The sequence below is a fragment of the Pagrus pagrus genome (genome assembly GCF_965226575.1).
Source record: "Pagrus pagrus genome assembly, chromosome: 13".
Classification (NCBI taxonomy): domain Eukaryota; kingdom Metazoa; phylum Chordata; class Actinopteri; order Spariformes; family Sparidae; genus Pagrus; species Pagrus pagrus.
This window is the reverse complement of record NC_140197.1, coordinates 28,137,530-28,152,549: the sequence shown is the minus strand read 5'-3', so window position 1 is coordinate 28,152,549 and position 15,020 is coordinate 28,137,530. Positions and strand designations below refer to the sequence as shown.

At 42.3% G+C, this 15,020-nt stretch overlaps 1 protein-coding gene across 6 annotated transcripts in view; it reads right to left on the bottom strand.

Annotated features, from left to right (window-relative positions):
* Positions 1 to 15,020, bottom strand: part of LOC311268585 (BAR/IMD domain-containing adapter protein 2-like) — a 66,547-nt gene that overhangs the window by 21,066 nt on the left and 30,461 nt on the right. For all 6 annotated transcript variants that reach the window (XM_084372285.1, XM_084372283.1, XM_084372284.1 and 3 more), the window contains exons 4-6: positions 8,708 to 8,769; positions 6,715 to 6,786; positions 2,924 to 3,061 (exon numbers count right to left, since the gene is read on the bottom strand). In XM_084372285.1, coding sequence (XP_084228411.1) covers positions 2,924 to 3,061; positions 6,715 to 6,786; positions 8,708 to 8,769 — 272 coding nt within the window. The remainder of the gene's footprint in view (positions 1 to 2,923; positions 3,062 to 6,714; positions 6,787 to 8,707; positions 8,770 to 15,020) is intronic.

The following is a 15,020-nucleotide window of genomic DNA, read 5'->3' as shown; positions in this document are numbered from 1 at the left end:
TGATTTAACAGGCATTTGTGATTATCAATCACACCCGTTTGTTTTGATTGTTATTTGGTTCGACTCCAACAAAGACTGAACTGGTGAAACTGAATGGATGAGTTGTTTTCTTTTTTATCTCTTGCATTTCTGTAGCGATGGTCTGGGACATCACTCTCCAACTTGTTTATACTGGCATATATATAAAGCGACAGGTTGAGGATTGAGGTTACTCTCCTGTCTGGCACCCAACTCTATTTTGTATATTGGGGATTAACTTAATATACGCTGCTACGCTGCACCCTGTCCTATTCTTCTGCCGTCACCATCTGGCCAAACTTTCAATTAGAACTGATGAAATATGGAAGTCTATTGAGCAGATGGCAAAGACATAACGAGAATACGATCATTTCCTTTATTCTCGAACCGCCATTGGGATAAAATGTCAACATTGCATGCAAGATATTTTGTAAAAGCCGAGTACATTCATTTTCCTCAGGGACTTTCATCGCCCTTGTGGCCTCCTGTGACCCCTCAAAGGAAACTTTAAATAAGCGCCACTGCTCATGAAGCTCTAAAGCAGTTTTAGGTAAAAACTGGCCCTATTTCTTCAGTAAATTTAAGAAGACTGAATTCTCGTCCCCACGTTTTTGTCCAGTTTGGAGTAACAGAAAGCATCCTGGCTGCAAACATCACAAACTGGCATGGTTCGTGCACGGTCCAGGAGAGGAGGGCTCTGCAGCGGGCGATATATCGGAGCACAAAGGATACTAACAGACAACAGCGTTTCTGATTCTGTTAATCAAGTTGTGCTTTATGTCGTGCTGGAAACCAAACAGAAGCCTTATGATCAGGCAGTCGGGTACGAACATGCAGCAACTTGCCATCCTCGACTGACATTCACTGGTTTATTGCGCTCAGACACGCCTCCTATCCCGAGCCCTGCTCCATGCAAAACTATAAATATAACCATAAATACAACAGCTCTGACACCCTGGAACGAACTCCATATGACACAGCAGTCACATCAATCCAACACCACAGTACCATCCTCGACAGGAGAGCGCAGATGTGTGTATGTGTGTGTAATTGTGCGACTGCATCCCTGGACAGAGGAGGTGCTTCTTCTACAATCTATTCAGCGGGAGGAAAGTTTTCAGACCCAATGAACTCCACAAAATGTTTGTATCCATAAGTGTTGGTAGAGTCATGTGTCTGGTCCAGCTCTGCACACTTTTCACAGCAGCACCAACAGGAGCTCAGCAATTACCCTGCAAGCCTCGACCTGTTAGTTTGAGTTTTTTCCTTCCAATCCCCTCCAGGCGGTCTGACTTCCAGCTTCCAGTGAAATCCATCGTGTAGAACAGCTGTCACGCTGTCGCCATTTTCTGCTGCGTCATTTTGTTCCTCTCAGTTCGACAGCAATAATGGCAGCAGGACTCAACAAATAAATAACTTGTGAACAATGCAGCAGTGAAGGGGGTTTAAAAGACAGATGGTGAATCTTTGCAGGTGTTTGTGTGTTGATGTGGAGAAAGAACAATGTCACGATCTTCCCCTCCGTCAAGTAGGCGGCTGAATGACGGGAAAAGTAATGTGAAATATAATAATTAAGTTTTATGTGTAACACTGAAGGACAAATTAAAAACCGCTTCACCTGAGCTGCTCTGTCGGAGGCAGCGCTGTGATGGAAAATAATCACATGAATGATTTCACCCAAAGTGAACTCTGTTTTGTTCCCTCTCAGTGAATCACATGACTGCTTCAGTGTGATGTGATATAAAACAATCTTGACAGTGTCTGCCGTCTGATTCCCTCAGACTGAAACTGAGCAAAAAGACAGAATATTATATACATAAATGTAATGTAGCAGTTACACAGGCAGACATGTCATCTAACACCTTCACCAATATAAAGACATTTTTCATTGTATATTATATTTCACATTACTGTTCGAATGGGTGCGGTGGCCCTGAGGGTCAAAACAGAACAACATTTCAGAAAAGGTGAGAGAAGCCGAGTCCTTGGCGACAGTTCAATGCAATTTCCTGTTTTATTGTGTAATACTCGGCCTCAGTCCTAATGATTTCAAGCGTGCTTTCAGGGTCCCTAATTTGAAATGTTGCTATGTATGTAGTGTAATGTAATATAATGTAATGTGGATATAACACCTCAGTTGTTAAAAGCAGGCATCAGAACAAGTAGAACAGTCTGGTAAGGTCAGAAAATGACGTCACGTAACTGAAATGTAGACTTTAAAACACGAGAAGAAAACACTCATCAGGCCGCTGAAAGCTTTCATTTTGAAATGTCCATGTTCGAGTTACATCGTCCAAACTGGCCGTCTCATCTGCTCCTCGTTGGATGATTGAGTCAGCTATTCTGTGGCGTATGTACAAGCTTTACTCACTCTGTTAAAACCACCATCAAAGCCATGTGTCCAAACACATTGGCTGAAGTAAACGCGTACTCTCTTCCAGTACATCGACCGGCGCTGCTGACTTCTTTTTTTTTTTCTCCTTTTTCACATGTGTGTCTATGTGCCTGCTGTGTGTGTGTTTTAGATGTACGAACGATTGGCAAGGGCACACACTTCATAATCAAACCTCCACTATTTGCCTTCCCACTCAGGGCACCTCGTCGCCACTGCCTCCACCCCCATCCTTGCTGTTTTGTGCTTTTACTTTATGAGGAATAAAGTCATTATTTTGCACCGAGACTCAATCCAACAGTCACCCACATGCAACGCAAAGTCTGCTAAAAACTAACAACAGTGCTACGAACTGGCTTGAGAAAGCTTATATTTGAATTTTCTCAGTTTTGTTTTTGTCATTTCTGGCTATTTTATCCCTTCCAGTTCCCAGCGGAGGTCCATTTTGATAGTTATATCAGGCGTTTTCTATTCTAATACAACAACTGGTATTGCATCAGCGAAAAGGCTCACCTGCATCTCCTTCTCGCCGTACTTGGAGGGGTTCTTGCTGCCCTGGCTCTTCCTGCGCAGCTTCTTCAGTTCGGCCTGGCACTTCTCCAGACTCTCGCCTTTGCTCTTGTGTTCCAACTGGTATTTCTTCAGGGCAGCCTACGTGGGGCGACAGGCAGGAGCACAGACACTAAATTAGGAACCCCAAATTAAAAAAGAAGGTGGAGAGCAGATGAGTCAACACGACTGTCAAACCTTTCTCTGGGTGCAACTCATTTCACTGCAGTATGATAAAACATCTTGCAGAGGCCTTGAAACTTGCTTCACGTCATTTCATTTTCTAGTATTATTTTCGTGTCAAGCTTCGTTTGGATCGTCTCGAAAAGCTCCGACATCTGAAAGCAATCTCTCTAATTGAAGAAACAAGCCAATTTACATGATTCTCATCCCAATCTTTGCTTATTATTTGTTCTTCCTTATTTGATTTGGCAACAACACAGCTTGTGATTGCATCTCTTTAAAACATTCACTGTAATTGATCATCCATCTCGAGCAGAACCTCAAGTGGGTTTTTCTTTTGCGACAAGAACACAAATCATGCTGCAGTCTGCAAAGTAAAAAACTAATGTGTCATTTTACAGCCAGTTTATTTATTTAATTCATTTAATTTGCGGATTTAATTATTTATTTATCGACAATAACAACTTTGTGTCCGGGCTGTACCGGCTCTGTTGCTATAGTAACTGTGTCTGGTGTGACAAAGCTCATGTGGTTTCTCTACGAGGCAAAAACTGGCGCAGCCGAGCTCGAGCGCGAGGGTTCAACACCCACATTTGCATACTGTAAGACAATGAGGGTGGAGGTTTCCCTAGGTAGGTATTGTTAGGCTGAAAAGGAGCTGCTGTTGTCATGGCAGGACCAGCAGCATGACACAAAAAAACACAATGACGCGCCTGAAACGTTGACTTTTTACATGCCATTCACATCTGATTCTATTACACAACTTTGATGTGACGCGTCACATTAAATCCAAAGTTTTTCACTCATGTTGAGTCAATGTTAAATACCTTTAGTCTGATTACATTAAAGGGGCTCTACTGTGCAATTCATAGCAATTTACATTTTCCAAACCACTTTTAATTGACCATATGTGAGCAGGTTGGGTCTCTTGGTTGCCTATAATCCTGTGGGCGATATACTGAAGCTGTTTATTTGATTTGTCTTTATGTAGGACTAGGACTCAATGCACATTATCAAGTGCAACAGTAAACCAACAACCATTTTCTACAACACAAGTTCCACAATTTTCACATTCATTTAAATGAATGCACACTTTCACGCACACCTTATGTGTTTGTTCATCACTACATATAAAGTTAAAGTTTGCAAGTGTTTATTATTAAAGTATTATACATGAAAGTAATGGTAGTGGTAGCGTACAAAGCACACAGTAGCATTCCACACGGACTATCATTTGACTGTGACGGTCTATTGATTTGGGGACAACGACATGACTGACAAGTTAGTTGTCGAACATTTTGTGAAATGATATTTACTGTTCGTCGACCCTACGCAATGTTATTGACTTTGAATCTTGCTAGTTAGCTCCCTGGCTAGTAGCTGAGCCAGATGGGTCTATGAGCTGAGCGGACTAGTTTATCTCCTGGTTGCGTTCTTCACCCTTGACTCAACTGTTTACTCACACACAAGCTCTGGTTGTGGTTGTTGTTTTATTTTTATGAGCTGTAGTTTCCCAGGTAAACACACCGACCTATTCGGCCTCTCCTCGTGTGCTGCTGCTGCTGCTTTTCCAGCTATTAGTCAAAACCAAAGGTGTTGCTCGGGTTGCCAAATGCACGAAAATATGAATTAATGGTCTTATTTTTTATTTCTTCGGCAGGTGACCACGGTATAAGCGGGATAATGCCCTCTAAGGTGTCCATAATCAGGAATCAATGGACTGCGGAGGTTAATTCTGGCCCCGTTGTCTGTTAAGTCCAGATAATGGGCAACTTGTCAGGCATTATCCCTAACTTAAAATACTTAAAGTCAATGTTTTAGGCACAGGGGTGGGGTGGTGTTAGTTCTGCCTGGTCTGACCTGGACTGGAAACCTCCAAACTGCATTTGAATTTTTTCGTTATGTTGATTTGTTCGACAGGTTTCCACACAAAATGGACCAAAACTCGTCTTTAAACAGGCGTCAGCTTCACCCAAAAAACAATGAATGACTCATGTTTTCATTCCCTCCTGAGAGATAAAGCAGAACAGCCAATATGGGTCGCTCTGCTATTCATATCTATGATTTAACTCCCAGATACTGACAAGGCTCCCCAGTGGAAAATCCCCAACACACAGATCATAGATTGGTGATAGCTAGAGAAGACACAACTGGGTTTTTGTGAAAAAAGTTTGCTTTCAGGTTGCGGGGTCAAATTGGGTAAATAAGATAACCTCCCTCACATCCGCTCATTGAGCTGGAAATGTTCCTCCTAATTAACAAAGAGAGAGCTTGTTGACTCTTGTTGCCAGCGCTCAAATCTCTGAAGCGCTGAGTTTGATTGAATCTGATTAGAAACAGAGTGGACAGCAGATGAACTTTGAAACGTGGGAGAATCTGACGAGTGTCTTTTTTAAAGCTTATCTGCCAGAAATGCTCCTCTTCTCTTCCTCTTGATAATCTACAGACTCTTATTTTGGATTTTATGTTCATGCCCAAATCCTGACCTCCGTGTAATGACTGAGGAGTGTTGTAAAACCCCCCCGGTAAGCCATTATGTGAGACAAGAGAAAGACAGAAAGAACAGAGAGAGAAAGATGCACCGCTGGGAACAGCACACACTCACTTCAGTCTTAGAAAACAGCGGCTTCTCCTTTGAGTCTTTTTTGAACTCAGTCAAAAATTTCAGATGATTAATTCACAAAGTCTGAGGCAAAATGACTGCTATTATCACTGCGGCAGATCTGTGGGAAATTCATTAAAAGTAATGGATGTTAAAACCTCAGGGATACGCCAGGATGGAAAACGCCTGAGACGGTGGATGCATCTGAACTAATGCACGAAAAAGTGAAGCATTTCCATATTTTTCCATATCAATGCAGATAACAAACACACATTTTGGCAGATGTGTGCGCAGTCAAAGATTAGTCAGAGACGTTTTTGAAATCAGAGCAGGTTTTTCATTTGAACTCGACATGACAACATCAGATTTTTCCCCCCTGTTAAGTCAGGAGGACGGGAACCTAAATACCTCAAACAAACCTCTCCATCCTTCAGTTTGATGAGCAATATTACGTTAAGTGTGTGTGTGTGTGTGCGCGTGTGTGTGTGTGTGTGTGTAACATGGTCCTTCCAACACAATAATGGCAACATTATCCCATCCCCCAAAAACAACGCACAGCAGTGCTGCGCTACACTCAGGCTGCAACCCACTCATTCTAAAGATATCACATGTAGACCAGCTCCACAGCGCTTACACACACACACACACACACTTATATATACACACACACACACTCCAGGATGGGTTTATTATAATTAGTCTACCCTTGACGGGTGAGTAGACATGAAATGTTATTTCAAAAGCTTCTCTTCTCACAGACGCAGTCCTCTAATTGTCTCAGAGACGGGCTTTGATCCAGATGTTTAAAAACAACTTCACCTCCATCTGTGTTATTGCTTCAGTCAAATTAAGGGCCTCCGCAGATCTGATGTAACATAATAAAAAAAAAAAAAAAAAAAACACTACGCGCAGCTCAAAAAATCGGCGCTTATTGGATCTGGAGAAAAAAGAGGGCGAATCAGATACTCACAGTCAGATAACGAGCATCCAGGTCCACCTTCTTCTCCAGCTCGGAGAGCAGCTCGTTGTGGAAGGATTTCAACTGGAGAGGAAGCGAAAAGAGAAAAACAAACAGTTCAGTGAAATGCTAATGTTTGTTTTTCAGTCACTAAATCATTAATGGATGCCGCATGTGGATACCAGAGGTCAAACAATCACATTCAATTGTATCTATTTAAATGTGTCTTGAGGCTGCAGAGATTGTGCCACAGCTTCACAGTGTTCTTAAAGGGCAACTCCACCAAGTTTCCATATTAAAGTGTGTTTACAGGTCTTGAGGAGCACTGCTGCATATGTGAAAACAGCCTTTTGTGGCTCCAGAGGAAGCGGATGAAGTGCCTTCAGTGCTGTCACTCAGTAGCTCTGCTGCATTGTGGGTTATGTAGGCATCGGTTGTTGAAATGGAGGAATACATTTGATTAAAATATGACTTTTTTCACTCATGCTGTAGTACTCTGCCAGACCTGTAAGCACACTTTAATGTGTAATATTTGTGGAGGTACTCTTTAACACTGGTTGTGTAACATGTGCAATATGTGCAGTGGGAAATATGTATGTGTTAATGTATTATTATTATTATTACTGCTATAGAGGGAGCCACATGTGTGCAGCATTTGAGTCCGAGACAAATTTCCCCTTTGGAGACAACAAAGCATCACAACAGATATACAAGTTATTAAATCGCACGTGTTGTCCTCATTTACTCAGTTACTGAATAATGTTTAATCGGCGCGGTCCAGACCTGTGAAGCCTCTCTCAGCTTGCAAATCACTGTCACAGATTCAGTGTCAGCTGACACAATATTTAATCACAAGATTGTAAACCGACCTGCCTGAAGAAGCAGCTTCCAAATCAGGATAAAATGTCCAATCTCTGATCTGCTGACATCAGATTGGGTTGGAGAGTTTTCTTAACTCAGAGAATTTTTTGACATATATTTGGCATGCACATAGGTTCATACATGTGCAGCAGATTATGAATTATTCTACATTTATACGATCCTGTTTGACGGTCAGAATCTCAGAAAGCTTCAACAGAATATCTAAAGCCTCAAAGATGGACTCTAGGGAAACATCTTTTGATTTCAGCTCAAAGTGGCTGAGCGTTTATGTAAAGTGATGACTGGGAATTTAGTTCCCTCGTTCTTAAAGTGGATTCAAGTCGTATACTCCAAAAAAGAGGTTACCCTATTTTTACAAGCCAAAGCAACGCTCTCGGGTACTATCTGGCACCATTTTTGTTAAAGTAATATAGTGTTGTATGGCACCTCTAACGGTTTTATATTGCACCATTTGAAAAAGGTGCTGTAGCATCTTTAAAAGATGAAAAATTGTGTTTAAGTGTGTGGGGAGCCGACATGGTGGCATCGGTCTGGAGAAGAAAAAGGACCACATACATAGAGGTAGATAGATGCAGTATAAAATATGTGCCTGTCCCTTTAAGGGGCAGCTGACTCGTGGGCTGCCAAAGTGAATTTGGTTTGCTGTAGCTGCAGGACATCTACGTGATGAGCACCTGTGCCGGGCCCTCATCTATCCCCGACACACACTAATGAACTTGATACCGAGTGCGGATAACTCGCCATACAAGCACATATTACCCAGAGTGCTATACTGTTCAATTAACTCACTCCACTTCCCCAGCCACCCTCCTGTGTTAGCAGATTTAAATGAGCTCAGCATGTCTGTTCATTCAATATGAGCTCATGTTCATTTAATTATCATGGACTCCTCGTGCTGCCCACAGGGACAAATCTGTGTCACGGCCGGGCAGATTTGTTGGGAGCATCAACGGCCACAAACTGAAATGTAAAAAAAAAAATTGCAGCAATAACTTGTTTTTCTTGCGAAAAACTGTAGTTAAAATATGCTAAAATGCGTTTACGAGACCTTCAACAGAGGCTGAGTTTCGACAGAGAGTGCTGTACTGCACAGCTAAGAACCCTTTGAGCTCAGAATACCAACCATCTCCTCGAGCTGCACTTGGATCTGTCTGTGGACCTCAGCCATCTGGAACAGCACATCCCCTGCACAAGAGAGAAAGAGGGAGACAGGGAGAAAACGCATGAAGAACACTCAAGTAATCCAAGAAGCCGAAAAAAACAGAGAGGAGAAAAGGTGGAAAACTGGAAAAGACACCCCGGCGTGCAAGCTCATGCAGTAACACAAGACACATAAGAACATACGGGACAAGTGATTTGCAACCGGGACAAACGAAGAACATGATGAAAGTCGGTACAAGATAACAGAAGACAGAGCGAATGAAACAATAACAAGTGATGACAAGCACGAAAAATGAGGGGACAAAATGCTCAAAAATGAAATCCTGTGTAAGCACCGGTGTCTCGTGGAGATCAGACGTATTGCCTGTTTTCTTTCTTTGATTACATTTTAACATCAGGCAACGTGACTTCTAGAAACAAAATCAACACCTCAAAGAAAGGTCACAGTCTCCACACAACAACAAAAAAAAAAAAAGGGATTAGAAAAACAGAATAACCAAAAAAGGGGACGAGATAAGGAGGGTCATGCGTCTAGTGAGAGTGTTTCATTGTCATATATACCTACAGGCTGCCTCTTCTGAATGAGCAGTGCATTGTCAAGAAAAAGGAACACAAAGAGCGACGTTGAGCGAAGGGACACATATACATATAGAGACCTGGTGGAAAGACAGGGTGAAGATCTGCATGTACAGAGAAACGAGACACACACACACACACACACACATTTCGCTGAAGGTCCAAAGCCCCTTAGCTGGTCTTAATAACGGGTTTGGAGACGGCGTTCAGTCATTCAGGAACTTTCATTAAACTTTAATAACTGTAATAGTGATTTAAGTGTGAAGACTTTAAGAAGTTTAATAAGTGGCCGCTGATGAAGGCATCAGTAATGTTGTGACAGGTCGTATCAGGGTGAGTAAAACTGAAACGGCGTTTATGAACCGAGCAACAACATTTAGATTGCAGCTTAACAACTAATAACTCTGTTCAGTTTTGTCTACAGGGAAGTAAGTACCTGACGTTTGTGGCTGTGCATCTCAACATGCTTCGGCACAAACTTCTTCTTTACTAAAGGGCTTTGGAGTTGTTCTCCCATCTCAACAGACGGCACGTACACAAAGCAATTTGCTGCAGACAGACGACACAGAAGTGACAGAGTTGACTTGAACTGCTCCAAAAATAAATGAATAAATGATTAAACACAAAATTTAATTAATATTGTGCAAAGATGTGTTAAGAGCTGACGAATGTTTTCACTGAAGGGACATATTTGCAGGGAAGTTAGTAACGCTACAAGGCCTCCTTGTTCATTTTGCATTTATAATTTTATTCATGGTAACAGTGCGTTTCAGTTGGATGCCTGCCTGTCGATGTCTGGTAACGATGGCCGTTTTTTTTTTTTTTTTTGCATATCCAGATTAAATTTAGGACGTCTAGACAGCAAACAAACACACGAATATCTGCAAATGAGATATAAAAGCACATTCTGAAGTGGCAACAGTTGCAACCGAATACAATCCATGCCGCTACTGTCAGAGCTGTGTGGAAGACAACACCAGGTAATGGATCAGACGCTGTGAAAGGTTGTAGGAAACAACAGAGTGGCTAACCAGCTAGCTAGCCACTGGCAAAGACGTTGAAGGCAACAATTCCCATGATCCCACGCTACGTCTCACTACGTTGTTTGTAAATGTTTTGATTGAGAGACCCCCGAGCAGCAGAAATTACATACTGCACCTTTAAATCTGCTAACACATACATTACAGTGAATCATAAACATGTATTAATTGTTTATATGCTGCTTATAAATGCTAAATATGGGACTTAAGTTAAGAGTAACGATGGAGTCGTATAGTAAAGCCACATGAAATCAGCATCCTGCGCTATCACAGACCTTTACCTTGAAATATTGATTACATAATTAAATTATATTGTTGAAGAAACACGTTCTTTTCATTTAAATGCTACATTTAGGACAATCGCTGCCCCAACAACTCCTGCTGCTGCACCCAAGTCAGCCAGGGTGACTGGGAGCCCTCGGTGCGACCTGCCCCGCCGAGAAGCAGGCCAAAGAGTCCTGTCACTTCCCAGCAGGCCTGCTAAGCAGCTTATAGATACTCATCCCTGATCACAGCCCTTCAAGGCTTAGGAAACCCTGGCATTCTGTTGGCGGCTTCAAACTAGCTGGATCAATTAACAAATGAGCAGCCCATCACTGTGCCACACACACACACACACACACACACACACACACACACACATCAAGTGAACTGGCAGTAGGACAGGGTGTTTGCGAGGAGCCAGAAAGGTAAAGAATGAATGAAATCTGCGCGAGATCTCATCTTGTCATCTGCAGTTTCATTACTGCACAATGTACGGTGCCAAAGCATAGGGAGGGAGAGAGAAAATATTCACACTTCAGAGATGCAAATAGTTGCCATGGCAACTTCCGATATCATATCGCACAACAACAGAAAACAGAAAATTGGATTGCAACCTTCAGGGGCCGTTATCAGGAGAGAATTCAATCAAGAATCAATAAAGGGGGCATAATGTGGAAAATCTGAATGTGTTGTGTAACATTATTGTTTCTACAGAAAATATTTGGCAGGCATGACACAACCTGTGAGACTTAGACGCCAGCCTGACGAGGATATCCGCATACCAGCTAAGAGGGACATGACAGACTGGTCGATATTCACAGTGACAGGCTTCATGAGCAGTGTACACTTTGACAGAAAGATACACAACCGCGCACGCACGGTCAATAAAACCCTCAAAGACTCGTCACTGTTGTAGCAAGATTTCCAGGCTCGCCTCAGCCCCGCCTGACAGGAAAAAACAATAGTTCCTTTGTGAGGAGGTGAGCTCGGGTTGATCTGCACCTGCAGCTCTGCAACAAGCAGACACATGCCTGCTAGCTTAAAAAACCACTGAGTCAGAAGAAGGAAGCACGGACACAGGACTTTCGGATTGCATGTGAACAGACTGTCCCCCCCTGAAGGATGACATCAGCTTGTGTAGCTGTATTGACTGCTTGTGTAACAGAAGCGATGGTACACCCACACAGGTAGAGAGAAAGAAAAACAGAAAAACAGAATGTGGGCTACGGAAAAAAAAAAAAAAAAAAATTATATATATATAAAAAGTGGAAGTTGAACAGAGAGAACAAGAGAGACAGCGATGGAGGGAGGGAGGAGAGAGGAATGGAGGTGGATGGAGAGACACTGAATCACTGCTGAAGGTCAAGCTGGATTCACTACGGGTTGTCATGGAAGCAGGATAATGCCGGGGTCGCTGCAGCGGCTGCAAAGTGTTGGTAAAAAAACCACCGTTCAAAAGATTTCCACCCTTTTACTATCAGCCATCATTACATCAGCGTGTACACATGCCTGGGGAGGAAAAGTGGAGTGAGTCCCACCTGGGGAGTGTGTGTACAGTGTGTGTGTGTGTGTGTGTGTGTGTGTGGCTGAATAGCGCGGTGATGTTAATAACTACCTACCTTTTGCTTGCTAAGTCACAAGGGAAACAAACATGTGGGCAAGTATAATGGGGCAGCGGGATAAATGTGCGAGACGCAGATAATAACTGAGAGTCTGGGTGGCGTGTACGTTTTTGTGTACACATGTGTGAGTACACTCCCTGTGCAACCACAACACGGTTAATCTGGAAGTGAGGGCAGCTCACGCTCACAGTTCATCCCTCGCTCACTGAAGCCGGATGAAAACCTCTCACAGGAGCAAAAAAAAAAACTATTGATACTTGCATGACACGCTGCTAAAATCGGAAGCTCGAGCCATCACAGCTGTTCAACCTACTAGCCTAATATAAGTTTGTCCAGCAATGGTGTCATGCATTTAGGCCATAACGAAGGCTCGACGGGAAGGGAAATGGAAGAGAAGTGGGCCACGGTGCAGTTGCAAAATAATCCTGATGTTTACTCTAACGAGGTCTCAGGTAGGGTTGTCGTGCATTGTGCTGCTGGGTAAGACTGTACGTCGCAAATCCAAACCATCTGGCATCAACAAGCCAAAATCCTGGCCTCTCGTTTTAAGCCGCTGCTCCACTCGCCTCAATCACACAACACGTTTTATAACAGCAAGAAGCTGGAACGTTACAATGCAGTTTCCAGTCTGTATTCTTGGACACGAGTATTTCTTTCACAGATTCAATATTTAACATCATATCATAATAATTATAGTTAAAAAATAGTTTATAGTAATCTTAAAAACAACATATCCCAGAGGTCTTAGCCACAGAATGGCTGTCAGAGCCTCATGGGAGCTGTAGTTTTTAAGATTTAAGTGTTACGACAAAAAAATGAAATAATCGTGTGTAGTAGGAGCTGTCTCATTAGCTGAAGGATCTATATGTGAGAAATTAACAACAGTATGTGAAGAAATAACAGTTTTAACATTTTGTCAACGTCAACTGAACCAAACCGACCCAACCAAATACAACAGGGCAGGTTTTTCTGGGGATATGCTGCCCCAGTTTGTTTGGACCGGTGGCCAATTCGTTATTATATTCTAGTTTATGAATACTCTTAAAGAAGAAGCCAATTCATAGGCGGAGCAGGACTTTGGCACATTTTACAAATGTGTCCGCTCTCCAATCCATGAATTCCTGCTCCTTTATTATGCATAAGCTAATGATGCTGCGCTGCATAGCTGATGTGTCTTAACCTGCTGCATGTCATCTACGGAGGTGCTGATGTACAAGTCATAAAAATAACTTCATGATGACTAAAACCTGATTTGTATGATATCTGTCATGAAATATAAACTTGTCATTCATGACTGAAAGAAGATTTTAAGGTGCTGCAGAGGACAATTTAACAGAAACCTGCACACGGCTGCAAAATCAGCAGCAGGAGACGACTTCAAGTTTTCTCAGGGGACATTTTTTGATTGAGAGTTTGATTACTGCAGCACAAAAACTCCTCTTGTGAACATATCAGCATTAAGTGATGAATTCCAAGCACTTCAATTGATTTGACAAACCTTGGAGAAACACAGAGGGAGGGGGGGAAAAAAGCCAAATAATGGCAAGACGGCAGGACTAAGAGCAGTTATCTGGCTGCTTCATGCAGATTATGGTGTGCATGTTTGTGACAAGCCGGGTGTGGAAGCCTTTTAGAGATGTGGGGTGTTTTTGTCGCTCCGCTCTTTGCGACAAAAGTCTTTAAATGAAGTGCAAAGTAAAGAAAAAGCTCGACATGAAAGAGAACCCGATGTTTTTGTTCTAGGGCAAATTAGGCAGACAGAGAGAGCAACAGCGAGGGAAGCAAGAAGTGGAGTGATGGGGAAAATCCCCTGAGTGTGGTTATAACACAGATACCTCAGTGTTTCAGATAAGAAAACGGCTGTTCATAGCGCCGTTTGCTGTTTTCTGTGCAGCTCGGTGCTCTGAGCCTTTTGCACTTGAGTGGAGGCATTAAGTCAAGCAGCTACCTGTTGAGGTATGGAGGTTCAAGGAGGGGCTGAGTGACAAAACAAACTGAGCTCTTTGACTTTCAGTGTGTTATTTGATCCAGCCAGTTCGCCCACAGAAACCAGGGCCAGTACCGGTCTCCTCACACTGCATCAAATCTGAAGTTGGGCTGCAGCTAATGATTCTTTTCATTATTGATTTATCTGCTGATTATTTTTTATTTTTTTGCTGTTTAACTGCTTCTGTTGTGTCCAAAACTCAAAGACTCTTCATTTACAGTCATGAATGACAAAGAAAAGCAGCAGATCCTCACATTTAAGAAGCTGAGACCAGGAAATGTCTGACATTTTTGCTTGAAAAATGATTGAAACGATGAGTAAACTGTCAAAATAGTCAATTTTCTTTGGATTGACTGATCAATGAATCCCAATTGCTGCAGTTCCAACAGCGGTAACAGTCAGCTGATTAATCAGTCGGTGGAGAAACGACAACTATTTTGATAATCGATTCATCATTTCAGTCCTTTTGTGCAAAGCGAAATGTCAAAAATATTTTGATAACTTTTTCCAGTCATTTTTCACACGAAAATATCAAACATCTGCTGGTTCTGTTTCCTTAAACGTGAGGATTTGCTGCTTTTCTTTGTCATCTATGACAGTAAATGAAGAGTCTTTGGGTTTTTCCAACGATGGTTGGTCACTTTGGGCTCCTGGAAAGTGTGATGAGCATTTTTCATACTTTCATTTTTGGACAACTTATAAACTTTACTAGAAATCACACAGTAGGTGATTCTTCAACAATCAATACGTTGCAAGTGGAATACAAAACTACCCCTAAAAGGCAAA